General features: G+C 47.3%; 1 protein-coding gene across 1 annotated transcript; it reads right to left on the bottom strand.

Annotated features, from left to right (window-relative positions):
• Positions 1-1922: 1922 nt before the first annotated feature.
• On the bottom strand, positions 1923-16499 carry WNT5A (Wnt family member 5A). The gene is made up of 5 exons (XM_075432919.1): positions 16223-16499; positions 12845-12978; positions 11434-11699; positions 6278-6570; positions 1923-4694 (listed from the first exon to the last, which is right to left on the bottom strand). Exons 1-5 carry the CDS (start codon positions 16226-16228, stop codon positions 4236-4238), a joined length of 1158 nt encoding a protein of 385 aa, XP_075289034.1. The 5' UTR covers positions 16229-16499; the 3' UTR covers positions 1923-4235.
• Between the last annotated feature and the right edge of the window lie 251 nt (positions 16500-16750).

Below are 16750 nucleotides of genomic sequence, written 5' to 3'. Positions count from 1 at the left end.
GTAGGGGAGAAAGTTTATTTTTTTCCTTTTTTTTCCCTGCCCCCCTGAAGATTTTAAATACAGTTTGAAGAGTGAAAATACAGATCTGGCCTGCCTTCCAAACTCACTTCAATAATAGATACGCAATTTTAAGACTACCACAGTCAGCAAGTATGTCCATAAGCTATACTTTAATGTATTTATCTATATTTTTAAGAGAACTTTATTTTCCCCCTTTGTTTTCATAGTTTCCTCTAGCATATAGTCCAGAAGAAAAAACTAGATGTCTTTCCTGATTCAGCAAAACCACCCTTCCACAATGAGTATCCTAAGAGTTTACATATTATTTCTCCAGAATCCTTACCCAAAGGAAAGCAGGCTTTTCGTCAGCTTCGGTACCAGTTTCTACAGATGTTGCATAGTCTTCATAAGATCGTTCTATCAAACATATCCTTCAGAAAGGAAGGATTTTAGCTTGCTTTCTGCTTGCAGTGTCTGACTCGAAGCTGCCGTTCACTTCTTCAAGTTTCTTGCCTGTTGCTGGCACGCTTCCTGCTAATACCTGAGGCTTCAATCTTTTGCAAAAACACAGTCAAAATCAGTACTGGCAAAGCCATAACCAAACATAAAGATTTGAAGAGATTACTAAAAGTACAAGATTCTGAACCAGGGGATAATAGCATTTTTAACAAAATTGAACAAACTTTGCTGCAAATTAAAAACAATTATTTTGTATCGGAGCCCATAATGACTATTTTGAATATAGATATTTACTGCTGCCAATAAAGAATTTTTTTGGTAACTTTTCTATTATTGGGAAGAGCTTGAATACAATCCAATCCAAAAAAATGCTGACTTTCCTAAATAGGGGCTGTGTTTTTGCAATAAAGAATACTGGTCAATATACAAGTGAAGGAAAACTGAACCAGATGTCAGTAATAGGACCACAGAACGTTGCATTTGCCCAGAATCGCTATTTTAAACACACGATGTTGGTCTACTGGTTTGTGGGATAATACATTCTTGGCAGCCAGAAGGAGTTTCGATATGTTAGAAGGTTATCCTTGAGCAAAAAAAAAGAAAAGAAGCAGAAGAGAGGTAGAGAAAGGCCACTCATTCATCAAGCTTCCTATAGGGGAAACAAAATCGTGACTTACTCGGGAAACCAGTTCAAAGAAAAGCCAGTCTCAACACAGAAGGCTGTTTTTTTACATTAATTTTCATTATCTGCTTTGCTTCCTTACAACTTCATTGTACTTTGCCTTTTTTTTTTTTAAAGGATTCTTCCCTCCATACATGCTCAGTTTCCAGGCAAGAAGTCGAAGGAAAAACTGGTGAGCTTTTCCCTTGCAGCTCACGTGCAGTCAGATGATGGGTGGGAGAACAATGCGCAACCCAAACCGCACAAAATCCAGGCCTGAAAACTTTCTGCGCTGGAAATGTTTGCTCACATGAGGATCTTGCTGCCATCACCAGGATTACTGGAGGAAGCTGTTCACAGGATCAGGCCCAACTGTCCCACAATCACTACTAGCAGTGCTGGAAGCCGCATGCACCAAAATAGCATTAACCCAGGTCCCTATCCATTGTCAATGAAGTACTCGCCCATCTCTGAAATGCTTTCTAGTTTCGAGTCACAGCGATTTGGGATTGGATTTTTGGGGGAGGGTTTCCCCTTCTATTTAAGAAGTAGTTACATCTGTATGCCTTCTTTAGACAGAAATAAAACTTCAAGATGTATTTTGTATGTTTGGCGAACAATCACTTCCCTGTTTTACCACGTAGTAAATTTAAAAATCAACTCTGTTCATTGTTTTAACAAACCTTCCTCTGAAAGATAATTAAAACCACTTCCCAATATACAACCAAAGTTTTATTTTTATAGTCTATCTTCCATTATGGCATAATACTTTCTTTTTTTTAAAACCAGTGAAATATACAAATCACGCAAGACAGAAATATGTACATTAAATGTACAGAACAGAGGAAAGGACATAGAGGATTTACATATCTGAATGACAAGCAAAATATTTTACATTAAATAGTGTTTTAATAGCTAGGGTCATGAGATTCAATTCTGCTCAGACAAAAGTCACTAAAAAGGAACATGAGGTGATTCAGCAAATGAAAAAAAAAAGGATCATGTTTTTTGTACAATAAAAACCAAAGTGACATATTCAATGAATTAGTGCTTTATTTATTTATCTTACTTTAAAGATATTCTTTGCAAACATCTGAAGATGAGGGGTAAATATTCCTTGTACAATAAATTAAGAGCAACAAAGCGCCATTTAAGAAGCTGATAAATGATCAAGATGAACTTAATGATACAGCTTAAAGGCTCGTGAAAAGTTAAGGCTTTAGTACAACTAGGCTAAAGTGAAAGATTTTCCTCAGTTGGTATTTGCTAAACCATTTTCTTTAACTTGTTGGATGGGACTAAGTTTGAAAGAGGCATCCGAACCAAAGATGATATCCTGTGTAATCACACAGCACTGGGGGGAATGCATATTGTTCAACAGATAACAACTTCCATTTCAAAAACCGAAAAGCAAGGCCTGAATGCAGCACATTTTAGAGTTGGAAGGTGTCTCCTTTCAGCAATAATCAATAATGCCCTTAACGTGAGAGTGGAACAGAAGCGATCTCCAGACCGATACCAATTCAAGCGTAGGGTGCTGCCTCTACCAACCACCCAAGAAAGTCCTAAAGCTGGGAAGAGGCTTACTTCTTTGGGATTATCTTAAAACTTTTGAATGATAAATCTTTTAAAAAATAATAAAAAAAAAACCAACACCAAAAAGTCAGAATCAATCTAAAAACCTGAAGAGATCTGAAAAAGAAAATGGGTGATGAACTGCCCCTGTAATTTAGATGTTTTATTATTTCTTAAGTCATTAAAATATATACGTACAAAAAGCTTTGAAATATCAGACACCAGCAGACCACAGTTGTCCCATATATATGTAACTGCTCAAGTATAGTCTGAACAGTTGTAGTGTATATCTGCAATATATTATCTAAAGCATGTGTATTAAAGACATAGAATGATAAATTTGGTATTGCTGCAACATTTCATTGAACTATAATAGTCAGTTAATGTTATTAAAATACGAAACTGTTGTCTCCTTGAGTGAAAGCGTTCCCAAAATCTGAGAAAAAAAAAAAATGAATCATTCCAAGAGTGGGTATCTAATGATTTATTTTCTCACATAAAATTAGAGGAGTTATTTGTCAAGCTGTGTTTTGAAAGACAGCCAGGTATTACAACATTTTTAAGGCATTTTCAAATTTGGGGAATTCTATTTTCTATGGGCTTTCCAGGCTGGGAGACCAAAACTGTTTGCAAGCATTGCAGCTCCCTGCCGCCCGGGTACTGTGCTCCACACAGTCTGCACCTCGGCGGCTCTCCATACTAGGTAGTAGTGAAGTACTGCTCTGGAAGACGAGACACTCGAACATCACAACTAGCTAAGAAGGCCAAATTCTGCCTTGAAGAGTATCTTCATTATTTGTCAAGGCAGATTTTTTTTCTTTTTCTTTCTGGTCTTGTTAGGTTCTGGAACCAGACACAGTGACTCTGGAATAGCGCAGCTGTAGCCTTTATGATCCTTTGCTCTTTACCCTCCGATGACATTGCATACTTAAGTGGGCACATTCAGATCTGCCACTGACACGGCACTTCATGATGAATATACCCCTTACTTACAGAGCCCTAAATGTACTGAACAGCTTTATATACCCTATTCTGGTAACTTCTAGTGTCTGAAACTAAAAGTCATGGACAGGTCTGTGTGTTCCTCACATCCATAAGGATTGTTCTAACATCCCAAGCACATTACATGGTTGCTCTGCCTACTGCACATGTATTATGTCCCATGGGACTAAATTAGGATATGTTGGATTTTCCCCTCAAACTACTCTATTGTTTTTAAGAAACGTCAATTTTTTTTTTTACTTTGTAAAATAAATATTCTCGGGTTCTCCCCCATTATTGCCAAAAATATAAGCTGCACACAGTTCTGGGATGGACGCAGACAGGGTTTCCAGGCACTTCTCTTTACAACCTCTATATTTTTCTTTTTTCGTTCCTTTTTTTTTCCTTCCCCCTGCCTTTTTTTTTTTTTTTTTTTTTTAGAAGACGACGACAACTCATTGGACTCTATAAATAAAGTGGAGATAGTCCTGTGGAAAGGGAGAGGGGCCTGCACCCCTTGTTGGCAGGTGGCTGCAGTTCCTCCCACCTCGTCTGTCCCCTATTTGCACACAAATTGGTCCACGATCTCTGTGCACAACTTGCATTTCACGTAGCAGCACCAGTGGAACTTGCAGTGGCAGCGCTCTCGCTGCACTGTCTTGAACTGGTCATACCCTCGGCCACAGCACATGAGTTCGCAGCCGTCCATGCCCTCCGAGGTCTTATTGCAAAGGCGGCCCTGGGTGCCCAGGGACCCAGTGCTCTCGTTGCGCACGCAGTAGTCAGGGCTGGGATCAATGTAGACCAGGTCGTGGATGGTGGGTGCGTTGAAACGGCTGTTCACTTGCACCAGCTTGCCCCGGCTGTTGAGTTTCATGGCAGCAGCGCTATCATATTTCTCCTTGAGGGCATCGCCTACCTTGCGGAAATCGGCAAGCTGCAGCCAACAGGTCTTCAGGCTACAGGAACCAGAGACACCGTGGCACTTACAGGCCACGTCAGCCAAGTTGTACACAGTCTGGAGGAGCCGAGGAGAGAAAGCAAAAAGGATGATGAAAGATTAGCACGGCTGTGAAAGCATTTATTCCCCTCATTTCCTGCGCTCTGCTGCATTCCCACTCGCCCCTCTGCAATCTTCGCCTCAGCATCCTCCTCCCTCCTGCAATACGCTGGGAAGGAAGCGAGCTGGCACAGGCGCACCCCCAGCAGCCCCGGCAGCCGGGAGGAGGGGGGAGCGCTCCGGCCAGTCGACCCCACCACAGAAGCAGCCGCACCAGCACACATGCAGCCCAGACAGCAGCATCACTCGGGCTGCAGTCAAATATTAGGAATTTGCTCTCACGCCAGCAAAGGATTTTGCTGTTTCATTGAGAAATGTAAAACATCCCTTTATTTCTCCATCTGAGTTACTGTATTGATCTCAGCTTGAAGCTGCAATTAGGGAAAGAGTTAAGATTCCTCTTGCTCCTGGCTCAGACACAGCTGATTGTCTGCTCTTGGCTCGGCATCCTCCTCCTAGCCCAAATACTGCTCTGCAAGAGCGACTTCATCCAAGAAGAAACCCCCAAACACCTATGGGTGGGAGACAGAGCTACATAGCAATATCCTCTTTACAAAGCTTTGGCAGGGAATTATCAGTCATTTGCTCTGTACAAATAGAAATAAGAGTCAGTGTTGACACTGCCCCAAAAATCCTGGGGTCTGACACATTAGATGATACTGCAGACAACTTCCACCCAGCAGTTACAGAGTCTTAACGCTGCCAAATGGCACTGCAAAGATGAGGCTGAGGCAGGAAAAAACTGCTCGAGTCTCCGTGAGCAACTGTGAAAGTGTCATTTTTCTTCTTGCTAATAGTAAATTGGCCTGTCCATTGCTTTCAGACACCCTCCTCTCACATTTAAATACTATTAATTTTCAATTATCTTTCATCCTTCTTCACCTTAGAACACAAGTGTAAAGTCTCCAGCCGAATATTTCTGGCACTTCAAGCTCTAGGAAAATAATGACTTTGGCTCTTCATATTCAGACTATTAAAAAAAGAAAAGTTTACACCCATTCATTTAAGGCATTTTTGAGATTAAAGAAACCATAAAGACATGTTTAACCACAGAAGACCATGTTTTCTAATAATATGGAGGAGCTTTTCACATCCTCTTTAAGCAGGAAAAGAAAAAATACAGTCAGAACAATCCTGCGGCACAGTTCCAGCCTGGGAAGCCCAGCGCGTTCCTCTTCCCTCCAACACACACTGTCCTGGTTGGAAATACAAACTAATAAAATTCTGTTCTACAAAGCATCCATAGGGAGCAGAGCACTTTCAGTGAAAAAATATGGAGGGAAATACAACACACTTCAGCCCCAATCCTCCCCCATGGGGAAGGCAGTAGGGCAGTCAGACAACCAGGAGCAATACAAATTCATACACTCCCCACCCACACCCTGTACTTGCTGTTTTCTTGTTTTGTGCATGGAAATGGAGGCAAGCCTTGGTGGCTGGGCACCACCCAGCACTGCCCTGTGCCCCACCGAGGCTCGTCTTTCCCCAAAAGGAGGGACGCAGACAGGGGCAGAGGGATGTGCTGTTTCACAGCCACTTACTCTCCTCCCCGCCTCGTTGTTGTGCAGGTTCATCATGATGCGGGCACTCTCGTAGGAGCCTCTCTGGTAAACCCTCTCGCGCTCCCGGGCGTCAACAAACTCCTTGGCGAAGCGGTATCCGTATTCGATGTTATCCCCGCAGCCACCCCAAAGCCAGTCCCGGGGCAAGTCCTTGGGCCGCGCTGCTCGGCTGCAGCCGCAGGAGGAGAGCTCGCCCTCCCGGCAGGCACGGCTCATGGCGTTGACCACCCCGGCCGCGCTCACTGCGTAGGTGAACGCCGTCTCCCGGCTGCCTGCGCAGAAAGACAAGCGGTGTTACAGGAGAACCCATGTGCACCACTCCCTGCCCACCGACAAGCCGGAAGGGCAAAGGCTCTCCAGAAGCCACCAAAACTAATTCACCTACTAAAACGTAGGGTAACCCTGAACCATGCTCCTCAAATTGTCTTCACTCCAAAAAAACCCAAGCAAAAACAATCCATTAGAGCACACAAGCTGTTTGTGAAGAGCAGGAGTCGCTTCTCATTCATGCTGGTGAAAGCTTGGATGAGGGAGAAGGTGAATTGGGGCCGGAGCACAATGCCAGCGGGGCCGAAGCAACCGTGTCTGTGTGTGAGGGGCACAAAGGGAAACAGACTCCCTGTCTTTCAGAAAAAAGAGATGTTAAATACAACTTTTAAAAGTCTGGTTCTTAAATTACTACTTCTCAAACATGATTTATGCACTTCACCCACTTGCACCAACTTATTTAAAGTTATAGCATTTTACAAAGCCTCCTGGTATCAAAAGAAATGCGCAGCAGAATAACATGCAACATTTCACCCTACACATAAGCCAGGCACTTCTGCAGGAGGCTATTTAAAACCAACGACAACCTATGCTGTTTAGTATCCACCACTCCAGCTCATGTGAATATGGCAAGTGAGTCCATGGACAATCATCTTTACAAATTACAGGGAAGAAAAAACCCATGGCACAAGGCGGCCTTGAAGGTTTTCTCTTGCATCTGGTGCCCTTAAATGGAAATTGAAAATCTCGAGTTTCAAACTTTCTGAAGAAGAAAGTTACCATACCCACAATGCAAGATATGGCCACGTACCATGTTCCTGACAGCACATAATCCCACCTTTATTTAGAGCCTGACTACCCCTATCACTTTTCCAAGGGTGCCACAAGTTCTGCCTACAACTAGAAAAGCTTTCAACCAACTATCCAATCAAAACCCACCCCACAAAACTTGCACCAGCGAGCCCACTTGAAGTTTGTTTTCATTCTTGAGAGACAGTATCCCACTGGGTCTCTTCCAAGAAAGATTCCCAGAGTGACAGAGAATAGACTAATTTTTTTTTTTTTTAAATTTATGAGTTAAGATTTATTCCTTATCTTTAGTCCAATCAATAGATCAAGCTAGTTTTTAATCTTGATTTTACAAGATTTTTCTTAGGGAACAGCAAGGGCCTTTGTAAAATCAAGGCTTTAAAAGGTTGCGTTTTGGACATGTCATATGTATTTAGACAGCAACATTCTGAAGACGAAACTCTTTGTACAAGACCTACCATAACAGGTCAAATCTAACAGGAGCTTTCGAGCACTTCTGGAACATAAATAATTTGCAGTCTGGTCCATATTTAACATAAAGATGACACCATGCTCAGAGCAGCTTTGTTAATATAACAGCTGTCATCCACTGGATTAGTTTTTAGTAATAGATGCTGGTTTTAAATGGGAAAAATCAGAAGGCTTACGTTGGGAAAGATCAGATTTAAGGAAGGTGAGAAGCACTTTGCTCCCTTACTTACAATGCTCTATTCTCACAGACACCTGCTCATGGAAGTACTTACATGAATTATGAGTACAAAGGGTTACAGAAGTAGCCTTTTCAGCTGAAAAAGACTCAGCTTTATGTGGTGACTTATGCCTTGCATTTACTGCAAAGTATAGCAGGGGGAACCTCATGCAGATTTTAATGTTCCCATTTGTTCTGTAACACACATTTCTGGATTAATTCCTTAAGCAAAATTTCCACTAAATTGAGAGGAAAGAAACGTGGTCTGCTTCAGACCACAGGACTTGTCTCTTCTGTTCCATTTTATTCTTTTTCATGTTTAGTTAGCTCATGCGTTTACATGGTTAACTATGCCATTTATTGCAGGACTTAACTCATAAATCTGAATTTTTTTTGACTAGTTTTCATTATTGTCCTGGAGGATATTTTTAAAAACTTACTCTTAGTGGGAAGGAGAAGGAAAGGCTGGGGTACAGACAGGAGAGTTGCCCCCAAGTTCACCCCTTGAACATTTAGGCAAATTATAAAACAGCATCAGCTGCTGAAGTAGACTCCAAGCTCCCGCAGGCTGCAAGCCAACACTGCCTCAAGTCATCGACCCCAGGAACACACTAAGAGTGATGGTTCCACATGGATGAGTTACTCCGAATTTTTTCTTCTTTTTTTTTTTTTTCCTTTTTTTTTTCCCCCCCAAAGTCTTTAGGCACAACTGTGCTTTCCTTCAGCGTCAAACATATCTGTCTTTTCCCACAGTCCAGCATTTCTCTCTATTGTAGCCATGGCAAGCAAACACACATTCCAAACACATTCAAGTCCCCTCTCTCCCATATATATAAAACATAGAAATGGAATTGTTCAATATACACACACCGTAGGAAGCCACCCACAGAGCTAGGAGCTGAGCTTTACACTTGATATTAATAAGTCTGCAAGAACAGAACAAATTTTTTTATACCTGAACGTAAGATACAAAATGTTCTTTGTCTTGTATTTTAAAAGCATTCAACATCAGGCAGCAGGCACGAATAAACTGGACCCCAACTACACCAAGCTGTTGAGGCAGGATCCAGTTATTTTGCTTTATTTTAGCACTTCTCAGCTGTTTGCAAAGCCCAAGCACAGCCGGCCCGGGGCCAGCCCCAAAGCCAGGAGATGGCAGAAGGCGGTGAAGGCAGCAAGGACCATGGCCCGACCTGAGAACCAGCACCAAAGGAGAGCAGCAGAGAACAAAAGCCCTAAAATTTTGCAGTTCAATAAGCCACAGAGCAAGTTTCCAAACCCAATGCTAGGTTTATTTGTACAGCTTTAGCTAACTTTGCAGGACAAATCCTGGAAGAAAGACTGTCCATTTATACACTGGGGTAATTACTGTGCTGTCAGTCAGCGCTTTGCCTAGGCGCTCTCCTGCGCACTGCCAGCAACAGCGTGGTCGTTAGCTCCAATGACAAAATCCTTCCAAGCTATGTGCAGTCACACCTTGACTACCATCTTCCCGCATCAGTGAGAATAAGGAGTATCCGACAGTCCCTGACACTCCAGGGTACGGCAGGCTGAAGTAAAATCGAGTCAGGCTCTAAAAGTAAATTTTTCTGCCACTCAGAGGAACAGCAAATGGTCATCGCTGAAGGTCAGCATGAAATAACGCAACTGTTACCCACAACACCTTTCTTGTTCTCAGTGAATACACTCTTTAGGCTCTTTAACTCTTGAATATGGCTATTAACCTTGCTTCCATCTGCAATTAAAATAAGTGGTTTAATTACATGATGAATTGCTGTGTAGACATCAGCTAATACAGTCATATTCAGCAGAAGGGTGCGGCAAAGTTATTTAACTTGAAAGAAACCACCTTTAAATAGATCTGTCATACTTGGGGAGGGCAGAAACGTCTATTCTGGAGACAGACACCACAAATCACGGGCCCAATCCTGTACGTTTCTTCACACTGGTAGTCCCCTTGAGCTAATTTTCACTTGCTTGGATAATACGTAAGAGCTGAAGGATGAAGGTCTAAATTTTAAACAGATTATTTTTATGACATTTGTTAGATTATTGGAACAGGAAGGTCTACAGAAAAAGTTGTCTTTCATGTTTCATGTGCTTTTAGACTTTTGCTCAGGTAAAGCAAAAAACCAAACTGGATGGGGGAGTTAATACTGTGCTTGTAAAAAGCCCAGGGAAGTTTGTTTATCTTAAATCAGCTGTTCCAGTTGGGTACTTTTATGCAATAGACTTTTTTTCTATTTGTCTGACAAAGTCCAAATAAAAACTTCTTTTAATAAAAATCGAGACCAAATGTGAATTGATGTATTCCTTCAACCTTAACTGGAGTTTGCCCATTTACAGATAAACCTAGCTTGAGTCTGATTTTAAAAATTTATTTTTTTAAAGCAGGACAGAAAAAACACTGACATAAAAGCTCTACTTTACATCTCCAACTAAAAAGCACTGCTGAGTTTGTCACTGTACCGATCACTACATGAAAGATCACAACTGTCACCCAGAAAAATAGGCATTTTTTCAGTTGCTTACACAGAATCAGCAATCTGACTTGGGAAGGGCAGAGGAAGGCTTCACCACGGACCCAGTTCAACAGCACTGGTTAAAATTTTGCCAAGGACTTTAAAATACGACGAGGTCCTTAAACGACAGGAAAGGCAGGCAGCACGTGAGCACTGGAGAGGCACGTTTCAAAGAGGATCTGACAGGGAAAGGGCTGAGCGTCCACCAAATTGTGGTAAGATGTTAAACAGGAATCTGTCCCTCTTACCAGCGATGTGATTACATTAAATGCAAGTTACAAGGACAATCACACATTTTGTCCTGATAGAACTGATTTCATTAAAAATTACCCTGCTACGTTATTTCTAACATAGATCTACCTTTCTCAAAAAGAGAAAAAAGTTACCATATCCGGTAATAAGCAAGAAGAAATTGCCTATAAACACTAATAGGCAGAGCAGCAATCTTCAGTTAACCTCCAGACCAAGAGCAATTTATTATGCAGCTGCTAACTTTGGAACTAGACAGGGACATCTTTAATTTCACAAGACACTGCTAGTTTTAATTCTCTGAGGTTGCCTTCATGTTGTCTCAGGTTTTCTAAAAGGAGATTTCAGGGACGCATTTTCCTTTCTCCTCTATTCCCATATGCAAATACATATTCCTACTTTGTTTTCCAAGACACTTGGCTGGACAGTGGTGGGAAATCACCTCCAGCTAAAAATAATTCAACTCCTTTGCCAACTTTTAAAAACACTTGATTGTATACAGTACTCAGTAAGAACCTGGCAAGAGTTTCAAGTGCAGAACAGTGTGTGCCATACATATCCTTAGACAAGAGTTTAATCGTAAAGATGTTGCTTCCTACCTATCTGCATGACTCTGCCAAAAACAGAGTTGTTGTCCACAGTGCTGCAGTTCCATCTTCTATGTCTGAACTGATACTGGCACTCCTTAATGCCCGTCTTTGCGCCCTCTCCAATGAATTGCATATGGTCCTGATACAATTGGCAGAGTTTCTTCTGTCCTTGGGAAAGCCCTGCTAGCTGGCTACATAGTGGCTGGGCTCCTATTATATACACCTCTGACATCTGAACAGGGTTCATGGGGTTCATAGGGTTCATCCCTAAAGACCTGCATAAAGAAAGATTTGGATTAATAAAGAGCAGACTCAGAAAAGGAAAAAAAAAAGTCTGTAAATCCCAAGCAGAACTGTATCTTATACGTGAGTATACAACTCCTGGTTTTGCTAACAGATGAGGAAAAAACCCACTTAAATACGAAACTTTTGTTTTAAAGACAACACAGAACAGAAGTTATTAGTTCCCATCCATGTGGTTATCACCATACATTAGGGACTGAAGTAAGACACGGACTTGGAAGACTTGCATCTAGTCAGTCCTTCATCAACTTAAATGAACATAGTAAAAATAACAGGAGCTCTAAACAACTGCAAGGCCAGAGAATAAAGCAAAACCAAAAAAAGCCCCCCAAATCCAAATTTATTTTAACACACATTTTAGATTTAAGTTTGGATTTTTCAATCCGTTCTACCACAAACAAATAGGAAAGCCTTTCACAAGCCAGAAGTTAGAAACTTGCTGCAGAATACTTCCAGCTTCTTCTAAATGACACAAAAATACAGAGGCAAGTATATTCACTGTAAACAAAATCAACTTTGTTTTCTTAATTCTCAAAGTGCTCTTCACATGATACATTTCAATTAAAAAGTGGCCATTAATCTGAAAAGGATCACTTGAAACAGCTGAGAAACACCTATTTCAACAGCTCCCAACATCATACACTATTCAGAAACAGATAATTTGCCAAAGCAGAAATTTACGTGTACTTCTTTGTAACAAAATGTATTTATAAACATGTAAGTTACAGAAAAGTTCAAACTGAAACTTTAATAAAAGTTTTTACTTGTAAATCAGCATTCTCTCTCATATACGCAAAATTTCTAATCCAAGGGAGTTGAAATCACTCTTTTAAAAGACAGATGATTCTAGAAATTTAAGGATCATCAAATCCATAGACAATCTACTGCACAGCATTCTAAAAACTGAATTTTACAACACGAGATGTTGAACATTTACCCTTATTCGAGAGAGCCGTTCATTTTACTACACAGCGTATTATAACTACAGCATTACCCCACTGCTGTCTTGCTCATGCGGTACTCCCTCAGAAAAAAAGTACATAAGAAGCAAATAGATACTTAATCAAGCAAATCTTGACACCCCCTTTTAAAAAGCAAGTCGATAGAAGATGCTTACCACCAAGAGCTGGCTTCTATTACAACCTGGGTAAAAGAGGCGAAAATGGCCAGAGCCACTACGACGTACTGAGAAGCCATTGTACTGCAAACTGTCCCCAAAGCACCTCCTTGGATTAATACTGCAGTGGATTTCTGGAGGGGGGAGAAAAAGGATCAGACCGTTTATTGCTTCTCAGGCCGTTTTCGAGCATTCAAGTTTCAACAAGGGAAGCATCCGTGCCCCTTTTAGCTGGACGCGGACTCGCCTGCCCTTCTCCCTCCGAGGCTCGGGTGCCAGACGCAGGCACGTCGCGGCTCCCGCTCCGCCGGGCAAAACCCACCCACGCACCCCCACCCCCCCGCGGACACCGCCTTCCCGGGGCGGCGGCAGCACCGGCCCGCGCCCGCCTGTCCCCCGGACCTGCCGCGCCCCGACGGGACGGGACCGCTGCTCGGGACGCGGGGAACCCCATCCCCGCGCCACGCCCGGCCCCCCCCGCTGCCCTGGGGCTACAGGCGACCCGCGGGCCCCGGGCCGGGCATTACCCCATCGCTCCCCGTTCCGGAGCCAGCATCGCAGACACGAAACGCTCCCGGCTGGCTGAAGGCGACTTCAGGTTTGCAAAGCGAGCCCGAGCGGGGAAGGGGGGGGTGGTGTTTGGGACGCCGGCGCCACGGAGGGGGTCGGTGCCGTGGGGGGGTCCAGAGGGTCCCGCCCGGGGACGATGCGGCCGGTCCTCGCCCTTCCCCGCCGGCCGGACCAGGCGCTGCCCGCTGCCCCCTAAACCATCTCGAAACAGCCTCCGTGCTGCGCCGCCGCCCGCTCTCCGCGATCGCCGAGGAAGCCCCGGGCTCCGCGCTGGCAGCCCCGACGGAAGCCCCCGGGTCCCGCCGGGGTCGGTACCAGCCCGGGGAGGTACCGGGAACGACAAGGAGCGGTTCCGCGTCCCGACCCGGCCCCTGCAACAACCAGGCTGCCGCCTCGGAAGTCAGAGGTTTCCCCCGCCAGCTCCCACGATCACCGTCTGTGTACTCACGCGGGACTCCCTAACTCGCTAACCAGTGCCATTCACGGTTTTTTATTTCCCCTCCCCTCGGAAGGGGAGAGGAAGAAAAAAAAAAAAAAAGACATTTCGACACTTGGGGGCTCCCTATTCATTCTCAAAAAAAGCCCTTAACGCTGACTTGAAGGTGCTCTGCGTTCCAATTTATTTCGGCTTGTGAAGGGTCGGGAGGAGAGGACCGGTCGCCGGGACGTCGGGCTGACGCGCGCGGTGACACGGAACCGGCCCGGACACATGCGAGGAAGCTCCGGTCAGCGTGGGGCCCGTCCGGTGTGCGCCCGCAGCAACGCGCCGCTCCCCGCCGCCGAAGCCTCCCCTGGCCCCCGGCCGCCTCCAGCGGGTTAAACACCCCCTACCCGGGGGAGCCCCCCCCGTTCCTCACCGCCGGGCGAAGGGGGGCCGATCTCCCGCGGCAGAACGAGCCCGTCCGCTCAGCTGGGATCAGGCCCGGGAGGGGCGCGAAAGCCGTCGGCACATTAAGCGAGGGACGAGGCGAAGAAAGGTATGCGAGGAGCTCGCTGCGACACCCCAAAGCGGACGTGTTGGGGTTTGTTTTTTCGTTTTCTTTTACCAGTTAGTTCTTAAAACAATAACAATACACGAACAAGTGCCATGGGACTGCCCGAGCCCCGAGACGGCCGCAGACGCCGTGCCGAAGCGGGACCCCAACAGACGTGTGGCCGCCCCGTCCCGCAGCCAGCCCGCTGCACGCCGAGCTGCCCCGGCGGGGCGGGCGGGCGGCCGGGGCCCGCCGGGCGCGGAGGGAGCCGGTGGCCGCGGCACGGCGGGGGGGAAGGGGCCAAAGCCCCTCCGCCCCGTTCAAAGGGCCCGGCCGCCCGCCGCACCGGGCCGGGCCCCCCGGGAGCCGCGCCGCCCCGCTCCCGACAGGGGGCGGGCTCGGCCGCCGCAGCCCCGGGAAGCGGCGGGTCCGCGCGGCTGCTGCCCCGGCGGCGGCACCTCCCGCCCCTCGGCGCGGCCGTCGCCTCTGCGGCCTCCTGACAGGCGAGGCGGGAGGCGGCACCTGCGCCCGGGGGCCCGGCCCCTCCAGCCCGACCCTTCTGCCGGCGGCCGCTGAGGACCTGCCACGAAAAACAAAACAAAAAGCCAACACGCAAGGGGAAAAAAAAAAGAAACACCCCCCACCCCCCCCGCCCCCCCGACGGCGTGGCAGCGTTGGCTATCACGGGCGTGAGGCACCGTTTTCAACTTTGTAGGGCCGCGGAGACTGGGTTTTGGTATTTAATGCGCCCCATGCGGAGCCCGCGCTCTCTGCCGAGATGAAAAGGGAAGCTTTTACAGATCCCGCAGCCGCGGGACCGCCTGTGATCCCGTTTTACACGGGGCGTCTGGAAAGCCTGCGGAGGCATCTGGTTTTCTGGGAGCACTACCTGCGGGCAGGCGGCATCCAAAGTCCCGGCTCCGGGGGGCTATAAGCCGCAGCGGGCTCCGCGGGGAAGCCTCCGGCCGCCCCCCGCTTCCTGCTGCAGCTTCACATCCATTTCGGACGGGCGAGACCAGGTCTCACGTCTGAAAGGCACTGGCAGGTTCCCCAGCCCGGCTCTCTCCCACCGGGGAAGGGGGGGGGGGGGGGGGGGGGAGTTAGGGCGCACCTCCGTCCGTCCCTCCGCGCCCGCTCCGGCCGGGGAAAAGCCTCTCTTCTCGGCCCAACTGAACTCTCCGTGACCCTCCGAGAGCAACCGATTTAGCATACAATTGCCAATTAAAAACAAACAAACAACAAAAAGCCAACAGCCTTTCCAACATGGAGTCCTCGCAGCGCCGAGGAGACCCCGAGGAGCCGCGCTCCTTCACTCTGACCCAGGAGGGACCCTCTGCAGATGCAGAGTGATAATCTCCAGAAACTTAGAATAAAATTAAAAAAGGGGGGGGGGGCTGACTCCGGGTCCTCCACTGGCCCCCAGCCAGCTCTCCTTAAAGGTACAGGCCACCATTAGCGCCGACGTAGAGCTCCTCCATAGCGATCCTACTCGGGAAAGTTTGGGAAGTTTGGAAAGATATCTTTAAACTCGCGTTAGGAACCGCTGCCAGAAAGATGCACCGGGCCGCGGCGGGCAGAGCCAGCCCAGCAGCGTCCCTGCGGCGGGCAGGCCCTCTTCGAGGGGGAGGAGGGATTTAAAAAGAGAAGGAAAAAAGGAAATGTAAAGGAGCTTTTTCCAAGCGGGGGGCAGCGCTCTCTGCGGTGGGCGAGAGCGGAGCGGTGGGAGCACCCGGGGAGGCGAGGCCAGGCCCGCCCCAGGCCGGGACCCGCGCCCCGCCAAGGCGCTGCCCGCCCTGCGCGCCCGCGGAGCCTCCCGCGCCCCGCGGGGACTCACCTCCATCGCGGCGGGATCACCGAGCGAGAGCAGCCGAGTAATCCAAACGGAGCAGGAGGGGAAAGGGCGAGGCGAAAGTAAAATCCTGGATGGCGGGAGCCGGGCGGTCTCCTCCCAAGCAGCGGACGGCGGCGGCGGCTGCCGGGGGAGCGCGGGGGCCCGCGGAGCTGGCGGGGGGCGGCGGGTGGGAGAGCAGCCGCTCTGTCCGGCGCGGGCTGAGCGGGTCCGACTGCGGAGCGGGGCACCAGTGCAGCCTTCTTTCCAAGGTCCATCAGCAATCGCGGTAATTAGGGCTTTCCACCACCAGAAGAAGACGGAGACAAAAAAAAAAAAAAAAGCCAAAAAAAAAGCCAACCCAACACACGCACACAGCGCCCGTGGGCGTGATTGTGCGGAAGCAAATAAAAATCTTCACAAGCCGCAGCGAAAGCGCCGCGGGCGCCGATCCGTCCCGGCAGCCCAGGTGGTGCCGCCGCGGGGCTCCCCGCGCTCCTACCCGGCTCCCGGCGCGTCCCCTCCGCGGCGCGG

This window comes from Opisthocomus hoazin, chromosome 11, assembly GCF_030867145.1.
Source record: "Opisthocomus hoazin isolate bOpiHoa1 chromosome 11, bOpiHoa1.hap1, whole genome shotgun sequence".
NCBI classification, from domain to species: domain Eukaryota; kingdom Metazoa; phylum Chordata; class Aves; order Opisthocomiformes; family Opisthocomidae; genus Opisthocomus; species Opisthocomus hoazin.
Note: the sequence above shows the minus strand (reverse complement) of the source record. Positions and strands in the feature narration are given on the sequence as shown.